Source organism: Mauremys reevesii, linkage group 8, assembly GCF_016161935.1.
Source record: "Mauremys reevesii isolate NIE-2019 linkage group 8, ASM1616193v1, whole genome shotgun sequence".
Lineage (NCBI taxonomy): Eukaryota > Metazoa > Chordata > Testudines > Geoemydidae > Mauremys > Mauremys reevesii.
This window is the reverse complement of record NC_052630.1, coordinates 76,975,503-77,000,584: the sequence shown is the minus strand read 5'-3', so window position 1 is coordinate 77,000,584 and position 25,082 is coordinate 76,975,503. Positions and strand designations below refer to the sequence as shown.

Sequence of the window (25,082 nt, the reverse complement as noted above, 5' to 3'; positions counted from 1 at the left end):
GAGTCTTGGCCAAACTCCTAATACTCAACCCCACTGCCTTAGAGACTCATCTGTTTGGTCCCTTAATTCCCACCGAGCACCCTCGCAAGAAGGTGAGGATACCTTTGATTGCAAACTCCTATACACCTAAAAATGTAAAAAGGAATGCCAACTGATAATCGAAAGAGGTTTTAAAAAGATCTGACTATGTGAATCATTTGTTCTTCAAAGTTAAATTTGCTTAACAAACTTTAATGGGGAATAGAAGGAGAGGTTTTCTGACTACAGAAATCCTCCACAAACAGAATGTCAAGCAATAAAGAGAGGCCTAGAATCCAGCTTTAGTTAGAATTTCCTTGATCTGAAAATATTTATTGTGAATTGTTCCTTTTTGGCAATGCTGCAGTGAAAAAAAATTCTCCTCGAGAACATACATTTTGCAGTTATCTGAGAATGCCCGTGTAATACTCTGAAGAATATCAATGCTTTATAGTAAAGTCCTTACTAGCTTGTCAGTCAGTCTCATGCCACCTGATACAGTCCCTGAGGACAGGAAAACCAAAGAATATAGGTAAACCTGATGTCCTCTGGTATTTCATTTTGTAAAACGTTAAATGTTCTGGTGGCCACTCAAATTTTCGATCTACCAGTTAAGAGAGCTATGAACTGAATTAAATCTGAAATACAAATCTAAACAATACTTCTGTAGCACAGCTAACTACATTGGTAGCTTTTCATAATGTAGTTCCTATATTCAAGAAGGGGAAAAAAAGTGACCCGGGGAATTATAGGCCTGTTAGTCTAACATCTGTAGTATGCAAAGTCATCAAAAAAAAAAAAAAGAGAATGGTGGTTCAGCATGAGGCCGATGGCAACTGGGATGGATATTACATGGATTGGAGAAGGTAAAGGTAGAAAACCAACCAACTCTTTCTCTGAGATTTTTTAGAGAGTTTTTTTAGAAGACAAGGAAATCATCTATCTCATATATCTGGATTTCAGTAAGGCGTTTGATACGGATAGAATGAAAAATTACTAGGAAATATGGATGGATGAGGAGAAAATGGAGAGAGGTGGATAAGGGAGAGGGAGTGGGAGAAGGGGGGGTAGGGTAGTATTGAAGGGGTATTGTGGAGAGGGGGAGTTGTGGAGTTGGAGTTTTGCTCGGTTTTTTGTCTTTTTTTATTCAATTTATTTATTGCTGACCTTTACCAAGAGAGACCAAGGGCTGATAAAGTTTGGATGGAGACAAGTTTGGGGGTATTGTCAATTCGTTGTCAATTCGGAGAGAGGATGGATATTTTCCAGGAGATTTGGATGACTGGATAGGTAGTGAGAAGTGTAAGGTTATGCATTTAGGGATGTCTAACAAGACTTTAGTTATAAAGCTGGGGGCACACAGTTGGAAGTAACGAGGGAGGAGAAGGACCTAGGAGTCCTGGTGATTTGCAAGACTGACTGTAGTGAGTAATGTGTGGTGGCCGTTAAAAAAAAATCTGCGGTTGGGTTGCATTAGGGTATTTCTTTTAGGTAGGGGATAAGGAGGTGCTAGTCCCATATATATATGCGCTGAGAAGACCTCATTTGGGTATTGTTGTGTGTTTTTTTGGTCTTTTGTTTAAGGATGAAAAAAAATAGAAACACAAGGAAAGGAGGGGGCCACTAGAATGATCCATGGAAGGCCTGAAGTTTGAAGGAGACTTGAGGAGACTTGCTTTTTCGGTTTAACCAAAGAAGGATGAGAGGAGAATGATTACACTATCTTTAAATATATCAATAGGATAAAGGAAGGGAAGGAAGGAAATTCAGGAAGTGCTAATGTGAAAATGTAGACGGACAGGAGATATATGTATGTCAGGTCAAAATTCAGGCAGGAAGAAAGGTTTCTAAATTCCAGGAACCATCAGAGGATGCAATTGAGAACCATCTGCAGAAACAAGTGGAAGAGAAGGACTCCACGACTTTAAGATTAAGCTAGATAAGTTATGGAGGATGGGATGATAGGGAGGGATAGAGGATCAATTGATCATGTGGATGTGCCTATAGTATGCAGGTCTTTTAACCAGGTTTGATGGGAGAGCTTCTTGCCCAGCTGCTCGCCTCGGGCTGGGCCATATTTGGGGTCGGAAGGAAGGAAGGAATTTTCCTCCAGGCTAGAGGGCTGGCTATTTCCCTGGAGGTTTGGGCTTCAGGGCAAGGTGGGGGCAGGGGGTGGGGTGGATAGGTGGGGGTGGTCTTGCTGCAGGTTGCAGGAGGTCACTTTCAGATCATTTCTGATCTTGGGTCCCTTCTTTATAATCATGTGAACAATTTGCAAATAGAAATCCACATGAATGAAGTCTTCACTGTTTTTCGTTCTCCACAGCTAGCACAAGTACAGGTTACTTTCTCGGCTATGGATCATTTATCAGATTTGTCATCACAATGTTAAATACACAGTCAACACAAAACAGCACAAGAATTTCATTTTTTTAGACCTCAGAAGAGGAAAAATAAGCTATTACAAACAAGTAAACATTCACTTTAACTTATTAATTTATTCCAATTTCTGTAAACCAGTGTTTCTGGCTATTTATAAGTAGGTATTAAGAGATAAAAGATTTGCTACATACCATGTTTATAAGCTGGTTTTCTACTTACCTTTGTCTGTTTTATTTGTATCAAGCTGCGAGGTCTGATTTAAAACAAACCTGCAAAATAATAAAAAAGTGAAAATCTTAGAGCCATCATACTGCTTAGGATCCTGTAAGCATTTGATGACATATCAGCAGAGCTCCAAGTAAGGAGTTTATACATACAAAATCCAAAGTCACTTTCCCTCTCACATGCACAGATATCAAGATGACTGGATAATTATAATTAAAAAGGTGAGGAGAGACCCTGAATATCTACAGACCTGACACTTGATACAGTAACAAAAATGTACACAAGATATTTCTTCGGTAAACTGTGTGTACAGAGCAGGAAAATCACATAAAAAAGTCAGGGAAAACCCCTTGCCAACATCTTCAATGTCTGCTAAGCTATTTCCCTGGACTGCACCAAGCAGCTAACTGAAAGAATAAGTTCAATACCTGGATGTAAATGGAAAATGGGATGAAATGCAACATGGGTTTACCAAAGGTAGATCATGCCAAACTAACTTGATATCTTTCCTTGAAAAGACCTGATTTTTTTAGACAGAAATGCAGTAGATCTAATCTATCTGGACTTCAATAAAGCTTTTGACACAGTCCCACATGAGATATAATTACACCTCTACCCCGCTATAACGCGACTCAATATAACACGCGCTTTAAAGGGTCCGGGGCTCCGGCTGCTGTGGGGAGCCCAGGGCCCTTTAAATCACTGCCAGAGCCCTGCTGCTGCTACCCCGGGGCTGCGGCAACAGGGCTCGCCAGCAATTTAAAGGGCCCGGGCTCCCCGCAGCGGCCAGAGCCCTGCCACTGCTACTCCAGGGCTGCGGCAACGGGGCTCGCCGGCGATTTAAAGGGCCCGGGCTCCCCGCAGCGGCCAGAGCCCTGCCACTGCTACCCCGGGGCTGCGGCAACAGGGCTCACTGGTGATTTAAAGGGCCCGGGGCTCCAGCGAGCCCTGGGCCCTTTAAATCACCGCTGCAGCCCTGCTGCTGCTACCACGAGGCTGCGGCAGTGGGGCTCCGCTGGTGATTTAAAGGGCTTGGGGCTCCCCACGGCCGGAGCCCCGGGCTCTTTAAATCACCACTGCAGCCCTGCCACCGCTACCCCAATATAACGGCGTTTCACTTGTAATGCGGTAGGGATTTTTGGCTCCCCACGACCGCGTTGTATCGGGGTAGAGGTGTAGTTAAATTGGAACAGATAAGGATTAGTACAAGAATTGTAAAAGACAAGTTGTGCCTAAAGGAGAACTATTGGGCAGGAGGGTGGTTACTAGTGGAGTTCCTCAAGGGCCAGTTTTGGGACTGATCTTATTTAACAGTTTTATTAATGAGGTTATTACAAATAGTGGGAGACTGTTAATGAAATTTGCTTTTGAAAAAGTTGGGAGGCACTGTCAATACAGGAGGATCAAAATATTGTACAAGAACAATTTGGATGACCTAGAATATCGGTGGGATTGTATAACTGAGTTGCCTATGATGGTGGGGAACCAGACTCAGTGGACAAGGGAGTTCCAGTCCTGAGTCTTATACCCCTAAATCTCATGTTTAGAGCTTTAGCCAGTTGCTTACAAGGTCAGGAAAGAATCTGTCCCCTCTCCCCCATGCAAATGCATTCTAGGGGGGTTATTTCCTCTCCTTCCTTTAAAACATCAAAGACGGTCACATCTGGAGATGGGACACCAGACAGGATGAACTTGTGCTCTAAGATGGAAAAGAGAATTCTTTTTCAGTTGCTCAGTCAAACTGATTGCCATATTTGGGATCAGAAAGAAATTTTTCATAAGGTCATACTGGCAGGGATCTTGGAGGATTTTTCACCTTCCTCTGCAGCATGGTGAGCTGAGTACTTGCTAGGATCACCTCGGTATATCTCAACAAATCAATTCCGTCATTGCAGGGGCTTTAGTGCACTCAGTCCCTCCTGTTCTCTGCCTGTGGCATACGATATTTTAGTCTATAGTACTTTATTCTAATCCATGTTATTATGCTCAATACAGGCATAACTGGGTGGGGTTTAGTAATATACAGGAGGTAAGACTAGATGATCTGCTGGTCCCTTCTGGCACTCTATGACTCAGACTCTATTAGAGAAGACAAGGAAGCAAGTGGGGAAAGTGAGAACGATTTTTCTAAACCACTTCAGAAGAATCACCAACCTTTTTGAGACCAAGTGCTGAAGGACATCAGAGCTGGGCCAAACTAAGGCCTTGTCTTCACTAGGAAAAGTGTGTTTTTAAGATGTTGGCTAACACCCCTTAGAGTTTTATTCTAGACCAGCTAACCTGTTAAAATCCTAGTATAGACCAGGCAAACTGTAGTCTTAATATGTGTTAGTTAACATGCTCTAGCTAATACATTAAAAATACACTTTCCCCCAAGTGTAGACATGGCTTCAAAGGGCTTTGGCTTGGCTGTTTTAGTTAAGGTGCTTTAGCTAATTCACCTCTCTTCCTTATTCATCCCCTCCAACCAGACTCCAGTCCCAAACTACCAAGTATAATTTTATGAACCCCTGTGATTCGAAACTGGGTAACATCCCATTTTGGACTACACAGATGAAACAATTCTAACAAAAGAGCTGTAGACAGAGTTACCATACATTTGGGTTTTCCTGGACATTTCCTCCTTTTTGATCCTCCGCCCCGTCTGAGCAGATTTTTCAAATAAGAGGAAATGTCCAGGATTTTTGCAGAGCAGACATTGCAGCTCAGAAAGAGCTGGCTCCACATCTGGATTGGTCCCTGCACTGCAGCCGCCCGCTCCTGCACCCACCCACCCAAGCCCTGGCCCCCAGCCCTGGAAAGGGGAAGAGGCAAGGAGGCACTGATAGACTACTACAGCTGTGTCCCAGGCCTGCGCTACTGCCCCCCACGTCGAGAGTGAGGCTGCAAGTACCCCTCTGTAGCGAGTCGGTGTGGCTCCCCTCCTGCCCAGCAGAGGGCGCCCCCTCCCAGAAGCCCAGCTGGGCTGAGCCACCACTTCCTGTCCCCGCCCCCCCGGAAGTCAAGGGGCGGGACAGGAAGTAGAAAAGGAGAACGCCAGAGCTCAGTCAGGAGCCAGCCACCGCCGCGAGCAGACGTGCCGGCGGGAGCCCCAGACTGGGAACCCTCCAGGACCCGAGGCGGCGATCCGGACTGGCCCCCACTGCCCCGCGCCCGGTACGAAGAGGAACCCGCGGAACTTCCCCGGGATCGGAACCCGGAGCGGCCGCCAGGACTTCCTCCCGCCCGGTACGAGGAGGAGCCGCCGCCGCCGCTTCCGCCCTGCTGTTACCCGGAGGAGCCGTCGGAGGCAGCCGGGCCGGACTTCCAGCAGGAGTTGCCGGACCTGCCCCCAAGCCCTGGTCCCGAGGAGCCCATGCAGATGGACTGGCCCGACCTCCCGGCGACCGAGGAGCAGGTACCCACGGAGGGGGAGATGGACTGTAGCCCGGGGATAGCCGACCCCTGTCAGGCTATAGGCACTGAGGTGCCCATGTCGGTGTGTTTTGGTCAGGACCCCACTGACCAGCGGCCGTGATAGCCGCTAATAGGGCCCCGGGCTGGGACACAGTGGAGTGGGTGGGCCTGTGTCCCCCCCTGCCACCCCACTCGCGGGTGGCAGTCTCCCCCTCACCCCAGCGCAGACAGACGCCTGCACTAATTTGAGCGATTGTTATTGCTCAGCTCCTGCCACCAGGACCTGAGCCCTGTAAACTGTTGCCTGCCCAGCCCCCTGCTCCAGAGGGCCTGGGCCTATTTGTACTGCTGCCTGCCCAGCCCCCCTGCTCCAGAGGGCCTGGGCCTATTTGTACTGCTGCCTGCCCAGCCCCCTGCTCCAGAGGGCCTGGGCCTATTTGTACTGCTGCCTGCCCAGCCCCCTGCTCCAGAGGGCCTGGGCCTATTTGAACTGCTGTTGCCCCGCCCTGACTGAGGGCCTGGGCTTCCACTAACTGACTGGGTGCCTTGTGTTCAGCCCCTGCCTGAGGGTCTGAACCTGTGAACCTTCTAATTGAGACTGATTGCTGTTACCCCAGCCCCTGCTCCAGAGGGCCGGGGCCTATTGAGACTGATTGCTGTTACCCAAGCCCCTGCCCCAGAGGGCCTGGGCTTATAGACTGGTTGCTGTTACCCAAGCCCCTGCTCCAGAGGGCCTGGGCTTATCTCGAACTATTGTTATTCAACCCCGCCCCCTGCTCCAGAGGGCCTGAGAACGGGAGGCGGTGCTAACCCTGATGTCTTGCCGTCCCACCAGTTAGAGGGGACAAGAAGCGAGTCGGTGTGGCTCCCCTCCCGCCAGCCGGAGAGTTGAGCCCCGACCAACCGCTTACACCCTCCCAGTACACATCCCCTCCTGCATCTCCAATGGCCCCCCAGTACTCCCAAATACTCCCTTCCGGTACCCATACCCTCCCACACCCCAAATACTCACTCCTGTACCCTCCAAATCCCCTTCCAATATACAGACCCCTCCAGCACCCCCCAAATACCCTCTCCTGCACCTCCAAATACCCCCTCCAGTACACACACCCCTCCAGCACCCCCCAAATGCCTCTCCCAGTACAGACACCCTTCCCATACCACCCAAATACCACCTCCCAGTAGACACCCCTCCAACTGTACCTTCTCCTCCAGCTGCCCCTTCCCCCCCTCTCTGGCAGTGTCCTCTTTTTGGGAACCTGAAAGATGGTAATCCTAGATGTAGAGTAAATCAAGACAGTAATGAACACGAAACATTCCATCCCTTCAAATCCTATGGCTTGACATTGTTACGGCCTGTCTTCACTAAGACGACAACTGAGTTTAAAGGTGATGAGCAATATTTTTAAAAATTGAATTTATAACTTTTGCTTCTTTTATGCTATATGGAGGAAGTCCAGAAGGCTCTCTCCCTTTTTCCCTGCTTTATATTCTACCTTTGAAATGCTGATGTCTTGTTAGATAATATACTCTGGTTTCGCTAGTGGGCCTCTGAGAAGACTCAAGGACATATGTGTGAACTCTCACATCTTGACTGGAGAGCAACGGTGTGAAATATTTAGCGATGACTTACCCAAAATTATAAAGGAAGTCACTGAAATTAAATAAAACCACAAAGCCAGAGTTTTAAGGATATGTCTTTACTGCACAGTTAACTTTGGCTTTTCCTTGGGTGTTGCCCCTAACCTCCCTCCCAGCCGCACAACTCTCACCTGAGTTTAGTGATGCTTTAAACCCAGGCTAGCTGGCCTGACTGGTGAAGAGATAAGCTACAGTTGAGCTGCTGCTTTCACTCAGGCTGGTAGCCCAGGCACTTTGCAGTGAGAACACAGGCTAAATCTCTCAATTGCTGAGAGTCCTCTAATGTCTTCCCCAGGTTCCCCCTGTATGCCCAGAAGGACAGAAAAGTTCTCCCACAATTCACTGGGAAAAGAATAAAAAAGACAGGTTCAATTTACTATAGCACAAAAAAACATGGGATGTGCCCCCAGAAGTCCTAGCAACACACACTGTTGAGGACACATTCACTTGGGTACGGCTTTGCAGTGTGGCTGCTCACACCAGGCTATGCTTATCTGGGTCCTCATACACAGGTGCTGATCGCCTCAGCTAACTCTGCAGTGAAGACATCCCTTTAGGATATTGTCTACACAGCAACTAGACACCTGCGGCTGGCCCATGCCCGCTGACTTGGGATCATGGAGCTTGGGCTGCAGGATTGTTTCACTGCTGTGTAGACTTCTATACTCCAACACCCTCCTTACCTTTCAGTTTTAGAGCCCGGGCTCCAGACCAAACCCAGACATCTACACAGCAGTGAAGCAGCCCCAGAGCCCAAGCCCCACGAGCCTGAGTTGGCTGGCATGGGCCGGCCATGGGTTTTCTTTGCAGTGTAGATGCACTCTTAGACAACCTAAGTAAAAGTCCCTTTCCCCTCAGATCCTTCATGCTCTTGGTTCTTGCGATGTCACCACTTTTAGTTCTCCAATTAGCTCATCGTAATTCCCTCAAGGCTGGACAGAATTTTATTCCTAATGATAAAAAAGAAGAGGAGTGGGGGAGGTGTTTTTTTGTTATTAAATTAAAAACTTTTCAGGCCTTGATTATCCATCATAAAGTAGCAAGAAAGGGCACGAGCCTCCCCGCCTTGCAGGTTAATTATAACAACTCTTATGCTCAACTGTGGCCCAAACATGTTATTAGCAAGTATGATCCAGCCTGTGTGGACAGTGAAACTAGGTTATAATCAGATTTTTAAAATGCTTTAGTCCAAGTCTCTTGCTTTCATAACATAAATGTATCTTACACATACAGAAGCCTAACAACTGGCATTAAAATAAGTAGAAACTAACGTAAAACTTTGCACTTTGGTTATGTCCTCAAAGAACCACAGTAGCTCCAACCATGTTTCCCTGACCAGTGCAAACAGGAATTTTTATTGCTAAGAACCATACAATAGAATACTGCCCCCTTGTAGTCAACAGCATGGATTTACCATTCTCACAATCTTCAAATCTTTTGACCACACTTCTTAGGGAAACATTAGCAATAACTGTACTTAAAACGTATCTGTAAGTAGCAGGTTTCTGATCTAAATGTGGACAGAACATAGTTCTCTGAAGAAGAAGAATATAGTTTAGTTCTCAAATTAGCCTATATAAAATAGCAAAATAAGGCATGTAAAATTAAACTGTATATATTTATCTTGGGGATTTCCATTTTCCTTATAAGATAGAACAGCTTTTGCAGTCCCCAAATCAGTAGCACATTAGAAGCCTTTCAGGAACAAAATGAAGTACTATAATCTGAAATGTATTGGTATAATACTACAGTTGGAATATTAAACTAGAAAACAAGGAAGGGATCTGCAGAGAAATAATGGTAATAAAAAAACCAGAACATACTCCCCTACAAGCAGGAGAAAACAAAAAACAAAAAAAATGCAGGATTCCCAGCAAACAAAGATGGATGTTTTAATCCAAAAATAAAATCTGTAGTTTACCAAAAAAACTAAAAGATCATTCATTATGCTATTTGTTCACAAACTGCAGTCCACAAAGTGGTGGCTGGTCAGACAGCAGTTACCAAAAAACTCTTTCCCAATATAATGATCATAAGGAATTGCTGTGATTGTCACGGGGATGTTTAGAGATTTAAGGCCACTGCAATGATCTTCTAGTCTGACCTCATATATAAAAGGTCAAAGAATTTTATCCAGTAATTCCTGCATCAAGCCCACATCCTATGGTTCAGCTTCAGTATATTTTATAGAAAGATACCTAATCCTGATGTAAAGATTTCAAATAATGGAGAATTCACAACAGGTCTTGGTTGTTCCAAAAGTTAATTTCCCTAATTTAAAAAAAAATCTGCATCTTGTCTCTAATCTGAATTTCTCTTCTTTCACTTTCCAGTCACTGGCTCTTATTATGCCTTTGTCAGCTATTATCAGATATCTCCCTACTTAGTTACAGGCTGTGATCAAGTCATTTCTTAACCTTCTCTTTGATAAACTGGCAGTTTGAGTGGAAAGAGAAGTGATCCCTGCAACCATGAATGGGAGGGGGTGGTAATTCACAAGTCTCTCTCTACTAAAATCTGTTTCATGCTATGAATTTTTGAGAAGCATTGGACTATGCTATTGCTGCCTGTGTAAAGGCTACGATGAATCTGCATTGATTAAATAGAAGCCTGCAATGCTCCTGTCAACACTTTATATTTTTTCTGAGGAAATCATCTATCTTCATTTCTGTTTATTCCATTAGGAAGGAGCCCTTTCCCAAATGAATTCTTGTCATTTGCTAAGGAATCTACTGCTGCATCCACCTGGGATATTTGCAACTGCTGATCCTAGGTATACACGACAAACTTTTTCTGAATTATATTGATCAGGGATGTGATGAGGTGTGATTTTGACTGACACCGCTGAGCTGGCAAAAACCCCTCTGAGCATAGACACAGCTATACCAGCAAAACTGCACTTTTGCCGGTATAACTTATTTCACTTGGAAGGAGGAAGTGGCCCAGAATAAGCAGTAATAGGAAAAGCAGTTTTACCAGTATAAACTACACCCACACTATCTGTTAGGTATGACATTTACACTTAGTAGGATGCTCCCACTCCAAAATTATAATTTGAGAAATGCAAGTTAAAAAACTTTTTAATCAGAAGGAAAAGATTTCACCATGTTCACATTCTGGCTTCCACTTGTTGCAGGCCTGAAGTATTAGAGTCTTACCATCATCTTAAAGAAATCTGAAGACCTTAAGAACTAAGGTCAGAAGGATTGGGGGAAAAGAACAGAGCATGTACTCGCTAGGAGAGTACTAGCTAAATCCCAGCTTCCTCACCTAGGGAAGTATGAAGTATATAACCACCTCATGAGGCACTCCTCTTCACACTTACGTAATTGCCTTTGAAAGGGATTGAAAAAAGTAGCATTTATCTTAAACCAGTCATTTCTGAGTCAGTTACTATAGCTGACTCAGCTGTTGGACTGAGTACGTGTACTCATCAGATTGCAATCACCCACATAGGCAATCAGCAAGGCTAACTAGCTCTGTATGAGGTACACAGCTTCCTGCTCCTTTTAAATGCTTGCATAGGGAGGGACCCTGGATGATCTTTATGGTTCCAGTTATGAGTCTGAAATTACTTTATCCACATTCGATTCCTAAGACTAAAACTAGCACCCAGGGTGGAGCAATTTAGATCATTGGTTTGCATCATGATTTGAACACATGATTTTTTTAAAACTGATTTAAATCAGGTTGAGGCTTTGTAAAACTAACATGATAACCTGTGCTACTGAAATGTAAAATTTATAAAGAGCTAAATTAAAAATGCTTTTTTTAGGGCAGTCGAGCGATTAAAAAAATTATCGCGATTAATCACACTGTTAAACAATAACAGACTATAATTTATTTAAATATTTTTGGATGTTTTCTACATTTTCAAATATATTGATTTCAATTACAACACAGAATATGTGTACAGTGCTCACTTACTTGTAATCAAAAATAAAAATAGTTCCACTGCAAATAACAAAAGAAATAGTATTTTTCAATTCACCTCATACAAGTACTGTAATGCAATCTCTTTATCATGAAAGTTAAACTTACAAATATAGAATTATGTAAAAAAAAACTGCATTAAAAAATAAAACAAAGTCCACTCAGTCCTACTTCTTGTTCAGCCAATCGCTAAGACAAACAAGTTTGTTTACATTTGCAGAAGATAATGCTTCTGGTTTACAATGTCACCTCTAAGTGAGAACAGGTGTTCTCATGGCACTTTTGCAGCTGGCATCACAAGATATTACGTGCCAGATAAGCTAAAAATTCATGTGTCCCTTCATGCTTCAACCACCATTCCAGGGGACATGTGTCCATGCCGATGATGGGTTCTACTCGATAACAATCCAAAGCAGTGTGGAGTGATGCATGTTCATTTTCATTATCTGAGTCAGATACCACCAGCAGGTTTATTTTTTTTTAGTGGTTCGGGTTCTGTAGTTTCCACATCAGTGTGTTGCTCTTTTAAGACTTCTGAAAGCATGCTCTACACCTCGTCCCTCTCAGATTTTGGAAGACACTTCAGATTCTTAAACCCTGGGTCGAGTGCCGTAGCTATCTTTAGAAATTCTCACATTGGTACCTTCTTTGTGTTTTGTCAAATCTGCAGTGAAAGTGTTCTTAAAACAAACAACACGTGCTGGGTCATCATCTGAGACATGAAATATATGGCAGAATGCAGGCAAAACAAAACAGGAGACAAACAATTCTCCCCCAAGGAGTTAAGTCACAAATTTCACTAACACTTTTTTTTTTAAACAAGCATCATCGGCATGGAAGCATGACCTCTGAAATAGTAGCTGAACCATGAAGGGGCATACGAATGCTTAGCAGATCTGGCATGTAAATACCTTGCAATGCCAGCTACAAAAATCCCATGCAAACACCTGTTCTCACTTTCAGGTGACATTGTAAATAAGAAGAGGGCAGCACTATCTCCTGTAAATGTAAACAACCTTGTTTGTCTTAGCGATTGGCTGAACAAGAAGTAGTAGGGAGTGGACCTGTAGGCTCTAAAGCAGGGGTTGGCAACCTTTCAGAAGTGGTGTGCCAAGTCTTCATTTATTCACTCTAATTTAAGGCTTCGTGTGCCAGTAATACATTTTAATGTTTTCAGAAGGTCTCCTTCTATAAGTCTATAATATATAACTAAACTATTGTTGTATGTAAAGTAAATAAGGTTTTTAAAATGATTAAGAAGCTTCATTTAAAATTAAATTATAATGCAGAGCCCCCCGGACTGGTGGTCAGGACCTGGGCAGTGTGAGTGCCACTGAAAATCGGCTCACGTGCCGCCTTCAGCCCGCGTGCAATAGGTTGCCTACCCTGCTCTAAAGTTTTCCATTTTTGTTTTAGAGTGCAGTTATGTAACAAACAAACAAAATTTACATTTCTAAGTTGCACTTTCACGACAAAGAGACTGCACTACAGTACTTCTATGAGGTGAATTGAAAAATACTATTTCTTTTGTTTTTCATTTTTACAGTGCAAATATTTGTAATAAAAAATAATACACACTTTGATTTCAATTACAACACAGAATACAATATATATGAAAATATAAAAAAATCCAAAATATTTAATAAATTTCAATTGGGATTCTATTGTTTAACAGTGTGATTAAAACGGCGATTAATCACGATAATTTTTTTTAATCATGATTAATTTTTTTGAGATAATCACATGAGTTAACTGCAGTTAATCCACAGCCCTAGCTTTTTTATTTAAATGCCAGGAGTAAGCTATTTAAATTTTACAAAACTGCTAGAGGCAAAACAAAATTTTGAAAATTAAAACACTGATCCTGCAAGCACTAAAGGGGGTATGTAACTTTATGAATTAACCCATTGACTTCAATTGGACTACCTGAGCTTAAAGTTAAGCATGTGCACAAAAGTGTTTGCAGTATCAGGAGCTAAAATTTTATTTCTCCTTCCCTTATACTACAGAGAAAAAAAACAGACTTAGGCTTTGGCTACACTTGCACTTCAAAGTGCTGCCGCGGCAGCGCTTTGAAGCGCTAAGTGTAGTCAAAGCGCCAGCGCTGGGAGAGAGCTCTCCCAGCGCTGTCCGTACTCCACCTCCCTGTGGGGAATAACACACAGCCAGCGCTGGGGCTTTGACCACACTGGCGCTTTGCAGCGCCGCAATTTGCAGCGCTGGAGAGGGTGTGTTTTCACACCCTGCTGCAAATTTGCAAGTGTAGCCAAGGCCTTAGACCAAATCTACACTATAATCTTACACTGGTATAACGTCACTCAGAATGTGAAAAATTCACACCCCTGAGCAACATAGTTATCCAGACCTATCCCACTGTGTAGAGAGCACAATGGCAGCTATATCAATGGGAGAAGCCCTCCCGTCAGATAGGTGTACATCTGCCCTTAGCTTCCTGAATCTGCTGCTAGATTTTGCCAGTCATATGAGCTTTTGAGTCTAGAAGAAAACTAATCTCAGAGAAGTTGCATTTATTCCTTTTTCCACTCACCCTATTCGAAGAACCTATAATACACATGCAGAGCTCCCCAAAACTGTGGTCAGGCTTGCAATCTCTCAATTTTCCAGTGTTAGAGAAAGTTTTTATTTTCTGACAGTCCTAATCATAGATGGTGAAGCAGTTCAAAAAGATGCCTGACAAGCACAGGAAACAAATAAAACTGATAGTAACAAAAAATAAAACAAAACAAAACACACCATCACCCAACTTCACAGCCTATACAGTCCAGACAAATAGATTACAAGTCCCCACATGCCAAAAAAGAAAACAAACAAAGCAGTGAAGAATTGTGTCACTCAGTGAGAGGGAAAAAAGTAATTAAAGGAGCTAAAATGAGGAGTGAATGAAAAGATACAGAACAAGAACATGCGCTTCATCAATTAAGATACTTACAGGCATGGATATTTATTCCAAACTTATACAATGCTAGTAAAATTACTAAAAGAGCCCTCCCTCATGTCAGAAAGAAATAAATTCCCAGTAGACTGTAGACTCTTGAATGGACACACAGAATTTACTATTAAAAATATAAATGGGTATTTTTTCCCCTCCGCATTCCTAAACAAATAAAAATATTCAATTTTAAGACATTTCTGTTAGAGAGGGTGGGAGAGGAAAGAGAAAAGAAATCAAATACTATTCCTTTAAAAAAACTGGTCAGTATTCAGTCAAAGCAATGAACAAGTAGATGACTGAACTGTAAGTGTACATATGAAAATAGTTTTGAAAACATGTTATGGCCTCAAACCCTTAACAGATTACATATGTGTATTTGTTACTTGAAAGTTTACTTACTCTGCAAAAGGAAAATTGCCATGATTGGTGGTAATACTCCACAGAGTTAACCCAGTATTTGGTAATTAAAAATGTGTTTGCCACCTCTCATTATGTCAGTGTCTGGTGTCTCTTACAATAAGAACTACCATGTAGTAGGATTACATCAAAGATACAAGAAGCAATGCAATTCAATTCTCTACATCTACCTTCACTCCTGCCATCTTAAGTTACAAGTTAGAGATATCACACCGATACTCCGTTGTACATCTTTCAGCACCACCTTCCACCTTAGTTATCTTGACCAAGTAAACTAGCTGTCTCAATTTCCTTCATCTATATATCTCAAAGCTAACAGCTTCTCTTGAACAAGGAAAGCTAACTCAAACATAATGCAAGTCTCTCTCTCCATTTCACTCCGATCCACAAGTTGCTTCCACTATACGTAAGCTTGGCATCATCCTTCGCCCTAAACTTCTTTTAGGTCTATGTGTCAGCAGAATCTCTCCAACACATTAGCAGTACATGATACTGGCATGACCTGTCACCTGCTGAAATTTTCTCTGTTTGAATTATAGAAAATTCCTTTTTCTATAGTATCACCAAGTCAAAGTTCCATAATCTCCAGTATGCACAAACTACAGCTGTCCACCATCTCTCATTTACAAAGCTGCATGAACATACAAACTCAACACAGGGGAAGAGTTGGGCTATAGAGATCCTATTTTATTTCTTGGACTTTGTTCCAAAGCAATAGCTATTATTAGGATACCCTAAGTGTTTCCATTCCAAACCACCATTTTCAGTTGCTCATGTCTTCAAACACCTTATAGGCTGAGAAGTTTTAGACTTGACCTCTGCCCCAAGGTGAATATTTCTGAAGGTTTTAGCAAGAATAGTTCAGCCATTTTTGAGGAACAGACATTTTTCCCATTACAAAAAAAATAACATTGCACGCACTTCTCTTAGATATTTAAAATCTGAAAATAAAACGTTCTTAATTAAGAAGTGCTTGAATGTTTGTGAAACAGCACATGAGAAAAAGAGTACTATCCAAGAGACAGGCTGGTACCTACAAACTGCTGCCCACTTGGCTTCCACTCCCCTCACTTTTGTTCTGCTTCCTGCTCTGGTTTATATAACTGAGCTGCTAGGGCAGGGAAGGATCTTGTTGATTATCCCCAGGCTGCAGGTGGCAGGCTACAGACAGTCACTTAAAGGGACAGTAGCCTTTTCTCATGCACTCTTTCCCAGTGTTCCAGAGAAAAAGATTTTATTTGAAAAATTGCATTTCATGCTTTGTTTTTTTAAAAACAAAAGTGCATAAGTCAAGCTTATATATTCAAGTTTAACTTTTCCATTTCCTGACTTGCAAGCGTCACATTTCAACTTTAAAAATAAGTTGTTGTTTGTTTTTTCCAGAAAAGGGAAAATGCATTTTACTTATTATTAACAGTTATTTCTTCATCAGGAGCTATACTTTCACCAGGTGCTTTCAATCCATACATTTCAATCCATTCTGTCCCAACTATGCAATAAGATACAGTCAGGCAGAACCCTTCATGTTTCAGTTGCAGGATCTGGCTTAAAAAAACTCACTAGACATTTTTAGATTATTTTAATATCAACAATGAAGGCTTTGTTGGACTAAAACCCACTGAAGGCTCATTCTTTGAAAAGTGGGATTATATTCTAGGTACCAAATACATTCTGGAAGGATATTGAATTTTTTTCAATATTATTGAAGAGACAAGACTTTTCTTTTGGGATGTTTTCATCTGTTATTTTACAACGTGGAACTAGAAATAAATGCTTTTCTACAAAGAATGAATGATTGGTTTACTAAAATTATATTTAGAACAGTCAAATATTATTAAAAGATTCTAAGAATTCAAACTCTGAAAGAGCAATCCACTTACAGAAATATAATTATAAAATAAAATTCTGACAAAAATCAAAGTTTATAAATAACTATATGTGAACATACATTCCCATTAAGCATCTCTTTTCCTGCAAGGCAGGCCTTATAAAACAATTTCAAATGATATATGAAAACGGTACATTCGGAGTCAAGTCATGTTGTTGCTGTAGCAGCAATGATTTCTAGTGGCCATTTTCTTTTCAGTTCTAATACTGTGCCAATTCCAACACTTCTTGCTGCAATCTCTGTTTAAACCCAAAGGTGGCAATTGCTTTAATGCCTGGTCTCTCCAGCTATTTATACTCAGATCTCTTCTTCTACATTATCTTCTTAAACCTAATGTACATTCTTAATAGTATTTCCTAATCACATATTGCATACCTGTATTTCATATGTAAAAATTATTTGGGTCAATAGAAGTCTAACTTACTACATTTTGTGGACTAGTTTGCATCATACCAGTCAAAACAGCAAGAGAATTAGGGCAGTATGATGGTTATCTTAAATCTATGGCCTACAAAAAAACACAGTAAAAAAAAAAAAGCCTATTGAAAATTTGAACTAGACGGAGCTGAAATTTCAAGTCAAAAGCATTGCTACAACATAAACAGAATTGAGTACTACTATAATGTAAACTGTATTATTTTTCCACCTGTTTAGGTCCTTATATAACTGCACTACTGTTCCCCAAACATCAGAGTACCTGAAGGACAGTAAAGGCAAGGAAAAGTAAGCTACTAAGGATGTTTGTTTAAATGTTTATTGCACTTGTTTTTATTAGGAAAGATTTTTAGCCACCAATTTATATATGTGCATCATAGCACTACTATAGTAAGAAGTGATTATTAGAGAAAATACATCCACACCAATCCAAAATACTGCCCATAGAACTGGGCATAGTAGATTGCAAACGACTGAGATTGAAGCTATTGCAGTTTAGTAATCCAGTATATATGTACACTACTACAAAGGAGACAATAGACAGAAGCTGGAGAAAAAGAAATAGGAAGGCTTAAGTAACCATTCACTTAAGAGAACATAATGGCATCTCCAGCAAGGCAAATGCGTTATAATTACAAAAATGCATGTAATCTTTGTCTCTCATTTTACCTTTTAAAGAAAATTTGTAAATAAGGGGCAGGAAATTAAAAACTGCAACTACGGCCATGTCTATACATACAGCACTGCAGCGGTACAGCTGTACCGGTACAACTGTGCCACTGCAGTGCATCTGGTGAAGATGCTCTATGCTGACAGGAGAGAGCTCTCCCATCAGCATAAAAAAACCCACCCCCCACTAGCAGTATAAGCTCTGTCGATGGGAGAAGCTCACACAAGCGCTTATGCTGATGTAATGCATGTCGCTCATGGACATGGAATATTCACACCCCTGACAACATTAATTTTTGCCAACATAGGCTATGTCTACACTATAGCCTAAGACTCCATATCTAACTCATGCAGACTTGACTTCTCAATATGGTGATTTAGAAAGACGAAGTCTATTGTTGGTTTCTCACCATCTTATCTTTTAAGGATTTTTTTAAGTGTATTAGCTGTGCATGTGAAAATGTTGGTTTAAAAATTAATCTTAAAATTCTACAAATTGAATAGAAAAATGTGACCTAACACACTTGAGTACAAGAAAGATTAATATAATTCACACCTTCAGTCAATTTGGATTAACTTTCCTGAGTGCCCCCTCTAGACAAGACTTCAATTTTCACTCATTTCCTCTACAGAAACTACTCCAGCAAAAACCAGTACAAATTCAGTTTTACTACATCTACAAAGTAGTTACAAAGCTTGTTACTGTAAATAATGTTCCAGAATTCCAAAAGATAATGTGTAATTTCAAGAATCAACTATTAGATAATTCTTGACTGAGAAAAGTATTATTACAACTGTTTTGTCCAAACATAGAGAGCAAAGATCTCTAGGATTTTACCACTGTCTATAAACAGTTTTAAAGATAGCCTGCAAAAAGAATCTTTTTTAATTGGACTTGTATAAATTCTGCTTCTTTATAAATTCTATCTAGTCTTCCCTAGTTTTACAAGAGGAGATGCTAAGAATATGTTGAGAGTTCCATCATCTTAACTGAAAGGGTGCAAGTGTTAAATGTTTAAACAGACATCTTTTATCCAAAAGGTTAGTCACTGAGGTGAAACAGGTGTTGAGTTATTAAACAAGTCAAAATCCCTTCCTCTCCTCTCAGCTGCTCAACTTTCACCATTGTTTCTTGAAATATTATTTCACAAGTCCCCCAGGTGTCACTGTTTCTAAACCTGACATTAATATTGAATAAATTCATGACTTTTTTAATATATCACAAAGTGATAAAAAGGGTACAAGCCCATTCCTTCCCGTTTTGCAGGTCAGTTTTGAAATAAAGATGTTAGTTCCCATCGAAGGTTTAAAAAAAAAAAAAAAAAAGTTGCAGAGCAGTAAACCAAAAGGATCAGCTTATATTGTTATAGCTTATTTCCATATGGGAAGGGGAATAAGCTATCCCAATATAAGGCATCTTTATATCAGTATAACTGCATCCACAATGGGGGCTGTTACTGGTATAAAATTAAACCCTAACCAAAATAATTATACTTGTTCAAAATCTGCACATAAACCAGTACAACAGCATCTGAACAAGATTTGTACTAATTTTACTATATTGGTTTAAAGAAGAATTGTTAAACCAGTGCAACTTTCCCCATGTAAATAAGAACTACATGATTATATCGTCTCAAAGTCTAAAAAGAAATGTCAAATAAAGACAAGAACTCAGATTCAAGCTTCTGATCTAGTCATTAGCAAGGAATAACAAACAGGATGAAGTATTATAGAATTTAGACATGCAAGAGCCCATAGAAAGCCATAGAGAAGTGATGGTCACAAGATCCTGGATCCTTTTGTTCCCCATTAACTTGCATCAAGATAAACTAAAGACATATTTCAAACTTTCTGACTACTACTTTTCTCTATAAGTCATTGCTGTACTCACTATGTTGGATTGCAAATAGATGATCCATGAGACAACTGTTCTATTAAAATGTGGACCTTCTGTAAACATCTGGGAACCCTTACACTAGATCATTTTGCCCATCTCATTGTAAACACAGGATTGTTTTATTTAGTACATTTTCTAGTGTTTTGTCCAGAATAGTTTTAGAAGTGCTGAAGAAAGGAAGCTTCCTTTGGAAATTTATTCTACTGCCTATACATTTCACCATCCGGTAAATTTTCTCATTTTCTTAATTTCCTCCTAATTCATATTTATAGTGCACACAATTACATAACAGTGAAAGTTTCTCACTCCTGCAGTGAGCTTCACAGAGTCAGATCCCTCTACCCATGTCTTTTTGACTTCAGTGGTGCTCCACGTAGGGCAGAGGTCTTTCTGGGGAGAGTTCATTGGAAGATCACAGCCTAAATAATTCTCTCTCTTTAGTGTTTACACCTTTCAAATATTTGTAGGCACTGTACCCTTCACATCCCCTTTTGCTAAGTCATCACTTAAACAAGCTATACAAATGTAGCTCTTAATTTTTATTCAAATTAATCCCTCCAGCCACATGATAATAGATGAACAACAAATTAACTCTCTCAATCTTGCCAATATTATGTTTAGTTCTGGATGTCAAATTAACATAATATTCCAGGTACGATTGTGTGAGTTTCACAGATTAACTTCCCTCTCTGCTCCATGATTCCTTTTCATATGCAGCCAAAAATTGCACTGGCTTGTTTTTTTTTTGCTGCCAGCTTATACTGCAAGCTCATGCTGTCCAGCTTGCTTTCCATTACAATAGGTCTCTTTCAGAATTAATGCTTCCCAGGTTTCTCCCCACTATCAAGTATTTGTTTCTGATAACTTTTCCTTCCCCATGTATATAGCTTGCATTTTTTCCAAGTTACAGATATTTATATATTAGCTACAGTTTTGGTGAGGAAATTGATATCCCTCTTCCAATTTCTACATGATAATATCCCATGATGTGAAATTTACACAGGATGTTTCAAAGAAAAACATCATTGAGATAGGCTAGACAAGAGACAAACTTCCACATATTTCTGGCTAAGGTATATTACCAGAAGGCAATGGGGTGGGGGGAGTGGATAAGCAAAGAGAAACTTGTCACTTATTGGATTAAGGGAGATAGCAACACACACCAAAAGAACTCTGCTAGAAGAATGTTTCAAATTTGCTTTAGCTAAAATTGACAAAAATCCAGAACAGATGGGGAAAATCATAGATTTTGCACTTTATTTTAGCTGTTCCCAGAATAAACCAATTAACTTCAGAATACAGACCCCCAATGCCAGGTTTTTAACTGGAGGGAAAGTGATTCCAGATGAAGTATTTAGGTAGAAAATATTCCACTGTCTGGTGGAGAGTACCTTGTCCTACCAGTATATAGCTTACGTAACCTATACCAAAGGGCCCAGAACCAAGAATCCTCTTGAAACAAACCAAAATGAGCACTCAGATTAAGAGAATGGGCAACACTCACTTTGTCAGTGAGGCTTTTGACCACCTAAGCTTTAAAAATTGACTAAAAAGGCCAATCAGATGATGGTTCCAATTAATTTATGCAGAGACGTTATCTGAAATCTCCAGTCTGTACCCCTGAAGTGAACCCAATCCTTACAGGACACACCAGGACCCATAAAACAGGGGAGTTCATGGGAGCACTAATGTAGCAAACATATTGACTGACAGAAAGAAGGGAAAGCAGCCATCTTTTTAGTAAAAAATCTGAATGGCTTCCCTTTTGGGATAGGAACAGCAGAGCCAGTTCCTTTCCAACAACAGAGAGGAAACACCTCTCCTTGTCCAGACAGAATTCTGATGAGGAATGGAGTACAAGGTGGAGGAGTCAGAGGCAAATTGCCCAATGATTAATCAGAAGGCAAAAGAGGAAAAGTTCTGAAGGGCAAAGATAATGAAAACAGCCTAAGAATGGCACGACGGCTTAAAATGCGTTTAGGTCATCTGCTGGCCTTGAAGTTATCACCTCAGTATTTTCACCTGGGAATTTTGCAGCCCTAAGTTTGACTGTTAGTTTGTTAGTGTTATAGCACTACAAGTTCGGATTTTCAAGGGTAAACATAGCACTCCATATTAGTTTCTGAGTAGGCCCCAGAAGTATCATATCTGATACAGAATGCTCAGAGAATGCTTCAGCAAATTAATCCTTCCTGTTTAAACACTTCAGGGATGTAAAGACAAAAAAAAAATTCCAGGAGTATCTGGAATGCATCTTAAAGCGGGTTACTTTGTCAATGTCAATCTAAAAAAGAAAAAATAATTTTTTTTTTTTTTTTCATTTATCATTTAACAAACAAACCTTCTGCAGAGCCAATGAGATACTACAGTTGCTATCTATAAGTCTGGTGAAGGAAGAATACAGAAAAGAAAATGAAATTTTAAGACCAAACCAAACCAAATCTCCTGAATAAAAAGAAAAGTGACATTGGGAGGACAGCTTCTTTTTTCTTCTTCTTCTTTCTTATAAAATATTATAAACAAAAGGCCAGAGTAGAGATTAGCCACAGAAAAAAAATTTGAAGATTGATGACAGATTTAAAAAGAAAAAAGAAAAACATCAAATTTTTTGTCTTTTAGTTAGTGCTCCCAGGTGGTGTGCATCAGCATCATTACCTTGTTGTGTGTGTGTTGTGTGTAGGATAAAGGAAGAGGAGAGAGAGAGAGAGAGAAAAAGAAGAGAGGTAACTATCTTTGAATTAGTAGTGTTGTCCCTAGATGACATTCAAGTAAAGAGCTAAAGAATGTTAGAATGAAATGTTTGTGAAGCTGACCCACTTTTCTGAGCACTCATTCTCAATACTCTCCCTCTTAAATTAAGCTTTTTTTTTAATTTTTTCCTTTTTTGATTTCACTATTTTTAAGACTACAAGACTAAAAAAAAATTAAGAAAGAAGAAATTGAAAAAAAAAAAAAAAAAAAAATGATGATATGTTTTTTGTTGTTTTTTTGATTTTTGTGGGGTCCTTGATGAAAAAAAAAAAAAAATCTGAAAAAATCTGAAAAAACAAAAATAAAAAAAAAAAAAGAAAAAAATGAAAAAAATAAAGAAAAAAAGAAAAGTTTGCTCAAACAGTCAAGTCAATTTTTTTCAGGAAATTTTTGAAAAAGCTCCTTTTTCTTTTCTTTTCCCTTTTAGATTCTCTTAGACATCACCGTCATTTGAAAAATTCATGAAAAGCTCACAACAATGAGGAGAGACTACTTTAAAAATTTTAAAATTCTTCCAGGCACTTCTAAAAAACTTAAAAAAGGTAAAATGTATAATAATGTAATATGTAAGGGTCAACTCAACTTTCCAACAGTTTGGCCATCCAAAAACAAAAACATCTAGAGACCAGAACTATTTTTTTATTTTATTTTTTGAACTTAACAGCTTAACCACATCAAAAATCAAAAACAATTTAAACAAAACAGTGTTTAAAAAACAGTTTCATTCTTCTTCTAGCTTGTACAGTGCCTTACTTCCTCTTCACACATCAATCTCTTTCCTCTCTCTTTCTTGGTCAACTTTGGTCCACTTTCTCTCTCTCTCTCTCTATCTTTTCTTCTGCTGAAATGAACACAACAGACTGTACTAAGAAGAGAATAATCATTTCAGTTTTTATCTATATTCAAGAGTTAAGACAAATTAACTAACAGTGTGAAGTTAATACACATAAATTAAAGCATATTAGTTCACTGTGGAAGATTGATTGGTAACTTCCAACGCTACTTCCCCCAGGACCCTCAAACATTTAAAACCTCCTGATTCCAGGGCAGAGCTAAGGCAGCACACAAGTGGAATCAGCCTTCTCAATCTCCCCCATATCAGTTAGACCTAAAAAGAATCAACACTATGCAGCCACTTTCCTTCTTGGAGGATCAGGTTGAGATAATAACCCCTTTTGACTTGTAGGTTATTAGTCCATTAGGGGCCAATTAAATTTGATCACTACCAACTAAGAAAGCACGCTGCAGGGCCCCTTCTTCTGGCTGCAGAGAGCTGAACAAGGCTCCCTCCAGGCCCATTACTCAAGCTCCAGAGACTGACCATGCAGGATTTGGACTGCAAACCTCTTCTTGGTACTATGCCCAGGTGACAGATCTAACAACAATAAATAAACCAAAGATTTGGGCTTTAAGCAGGAATCACTAGGTGAAATCTGGTAACCTACGTTATACAGGAGGCCAGATTATATGATTGTAATGGTCCCTTCTGGCCTTAAAATCTATGAATGTACTGAAGTACCTGTATGGTATTTTTGTAAATATTGTGACACTTCAGTTCTACTAGAGCTCAGATGGTGTCTTCCAAGTTCTGTTTCCAATACTGATTCAAATGCACAAATATAAAACATGAAGCAAACTGGCTGGGAAGCAGTACTGCAGAAAAGGATCTAGGTTATAGTGGATCACAAGTTGGAATGGGTCAACAGTGAGATGCGGTGACAAAAAAGGCAAATTTATTCTGGAATGTATTAACAGGCGTGCCAGATGTAAGACATGGGAAATAACTGTTCTGCTCTGGTCAAAGCTGGTGATGCCTCAACTGCAGTATTGTGTCTTATTTTTGGGCACCACACTTTAGGAAGGATGTGAACAACTTGGAGAGTCCAGAGGAGAGCAACAAAACTGGGATCTAGTCCAGTACCCTGCACTCATGGCAGGACTAAGTATTATCTAGACCACCCCTGAGAGGTGTTTGCCTAACCTGCTCTTAAAAATCTCCAATGATGGAGATTCCATAAGCAATTTATTCCAGTTCTTAACCACCCTGACAGCTAAGAAGTTTTTCCTAATATCCAACCTAAATCTCCCTTGCTGCAATTTAAGCCCATTGCTTCTTGTCCTATCGTCAGAGGTTATGACGAACAATTTTTCTCCCTCCTCCATGTGACTTTTTATATACTTGAAAACTGTTATGTCCCTTCTCAGTCTCCTCTTTTCCAGACTAAACAAACCCAATTTTTTCAATCTTCCTTCATAGGTCATGTTTTCTAGACCTTTAATCCTTTTTGTTGCTCTTCTTTGGACTTTCTCCACTTTATCCACATCTTTCCTGAAATGTGGCGCCCAGAACTGGATACAATACTCCAGTTGAGTCCTAATCAGCACAGAGTAGAGTGAAAGAATTACTTCTCGTGTCCTACTAACAACACTCCTGCTATTACATCCCAGAATGATGGTGGGGTTTTTTTGTTTTGTTT

At 40.3% G+C, this 25,082-nt stretch overlaps 1 protein-coding gene across 21 annotated transcripts in view; it reads right to left on the bottom strand.

Moving 5' to 3' along the window:
• ZNF644 (zinc finger protein 644) overlaps positions 1 to 25,082 on the bottom strand; it is a 121,543-nt gene that overhangs the window by 90,225 nt on the left and 6,236 nt on the right. For 18 of the 21 annotated variants that reach the window (XR_005583298.1, XR_005583297.1, XR_005583299.1 and 15 more), the window contains one exon: positions 2,620 to 2,669. The exons of 1 other annotated variant lie outside the window; for it this stretch is intronic. Coding sequence is in view for 2 of the 20 variants with exons in the window: in XM_039483185.1 (XP_039339119.1) it covers positions 2,620 to 2,669 (50 nt within the window). In the remaining 18 variants the exon portion in view is untranslated. Of the gene's footprint in view, positions 1 to 2,591; positions 2,670 to 7,224; positions 7,245 to 25,082 lie in introns of those variants that run through there. 2 more of the 21 variants (XM_039483174.1, XM_039483179.1) reach the window with 2 other exon arrangements.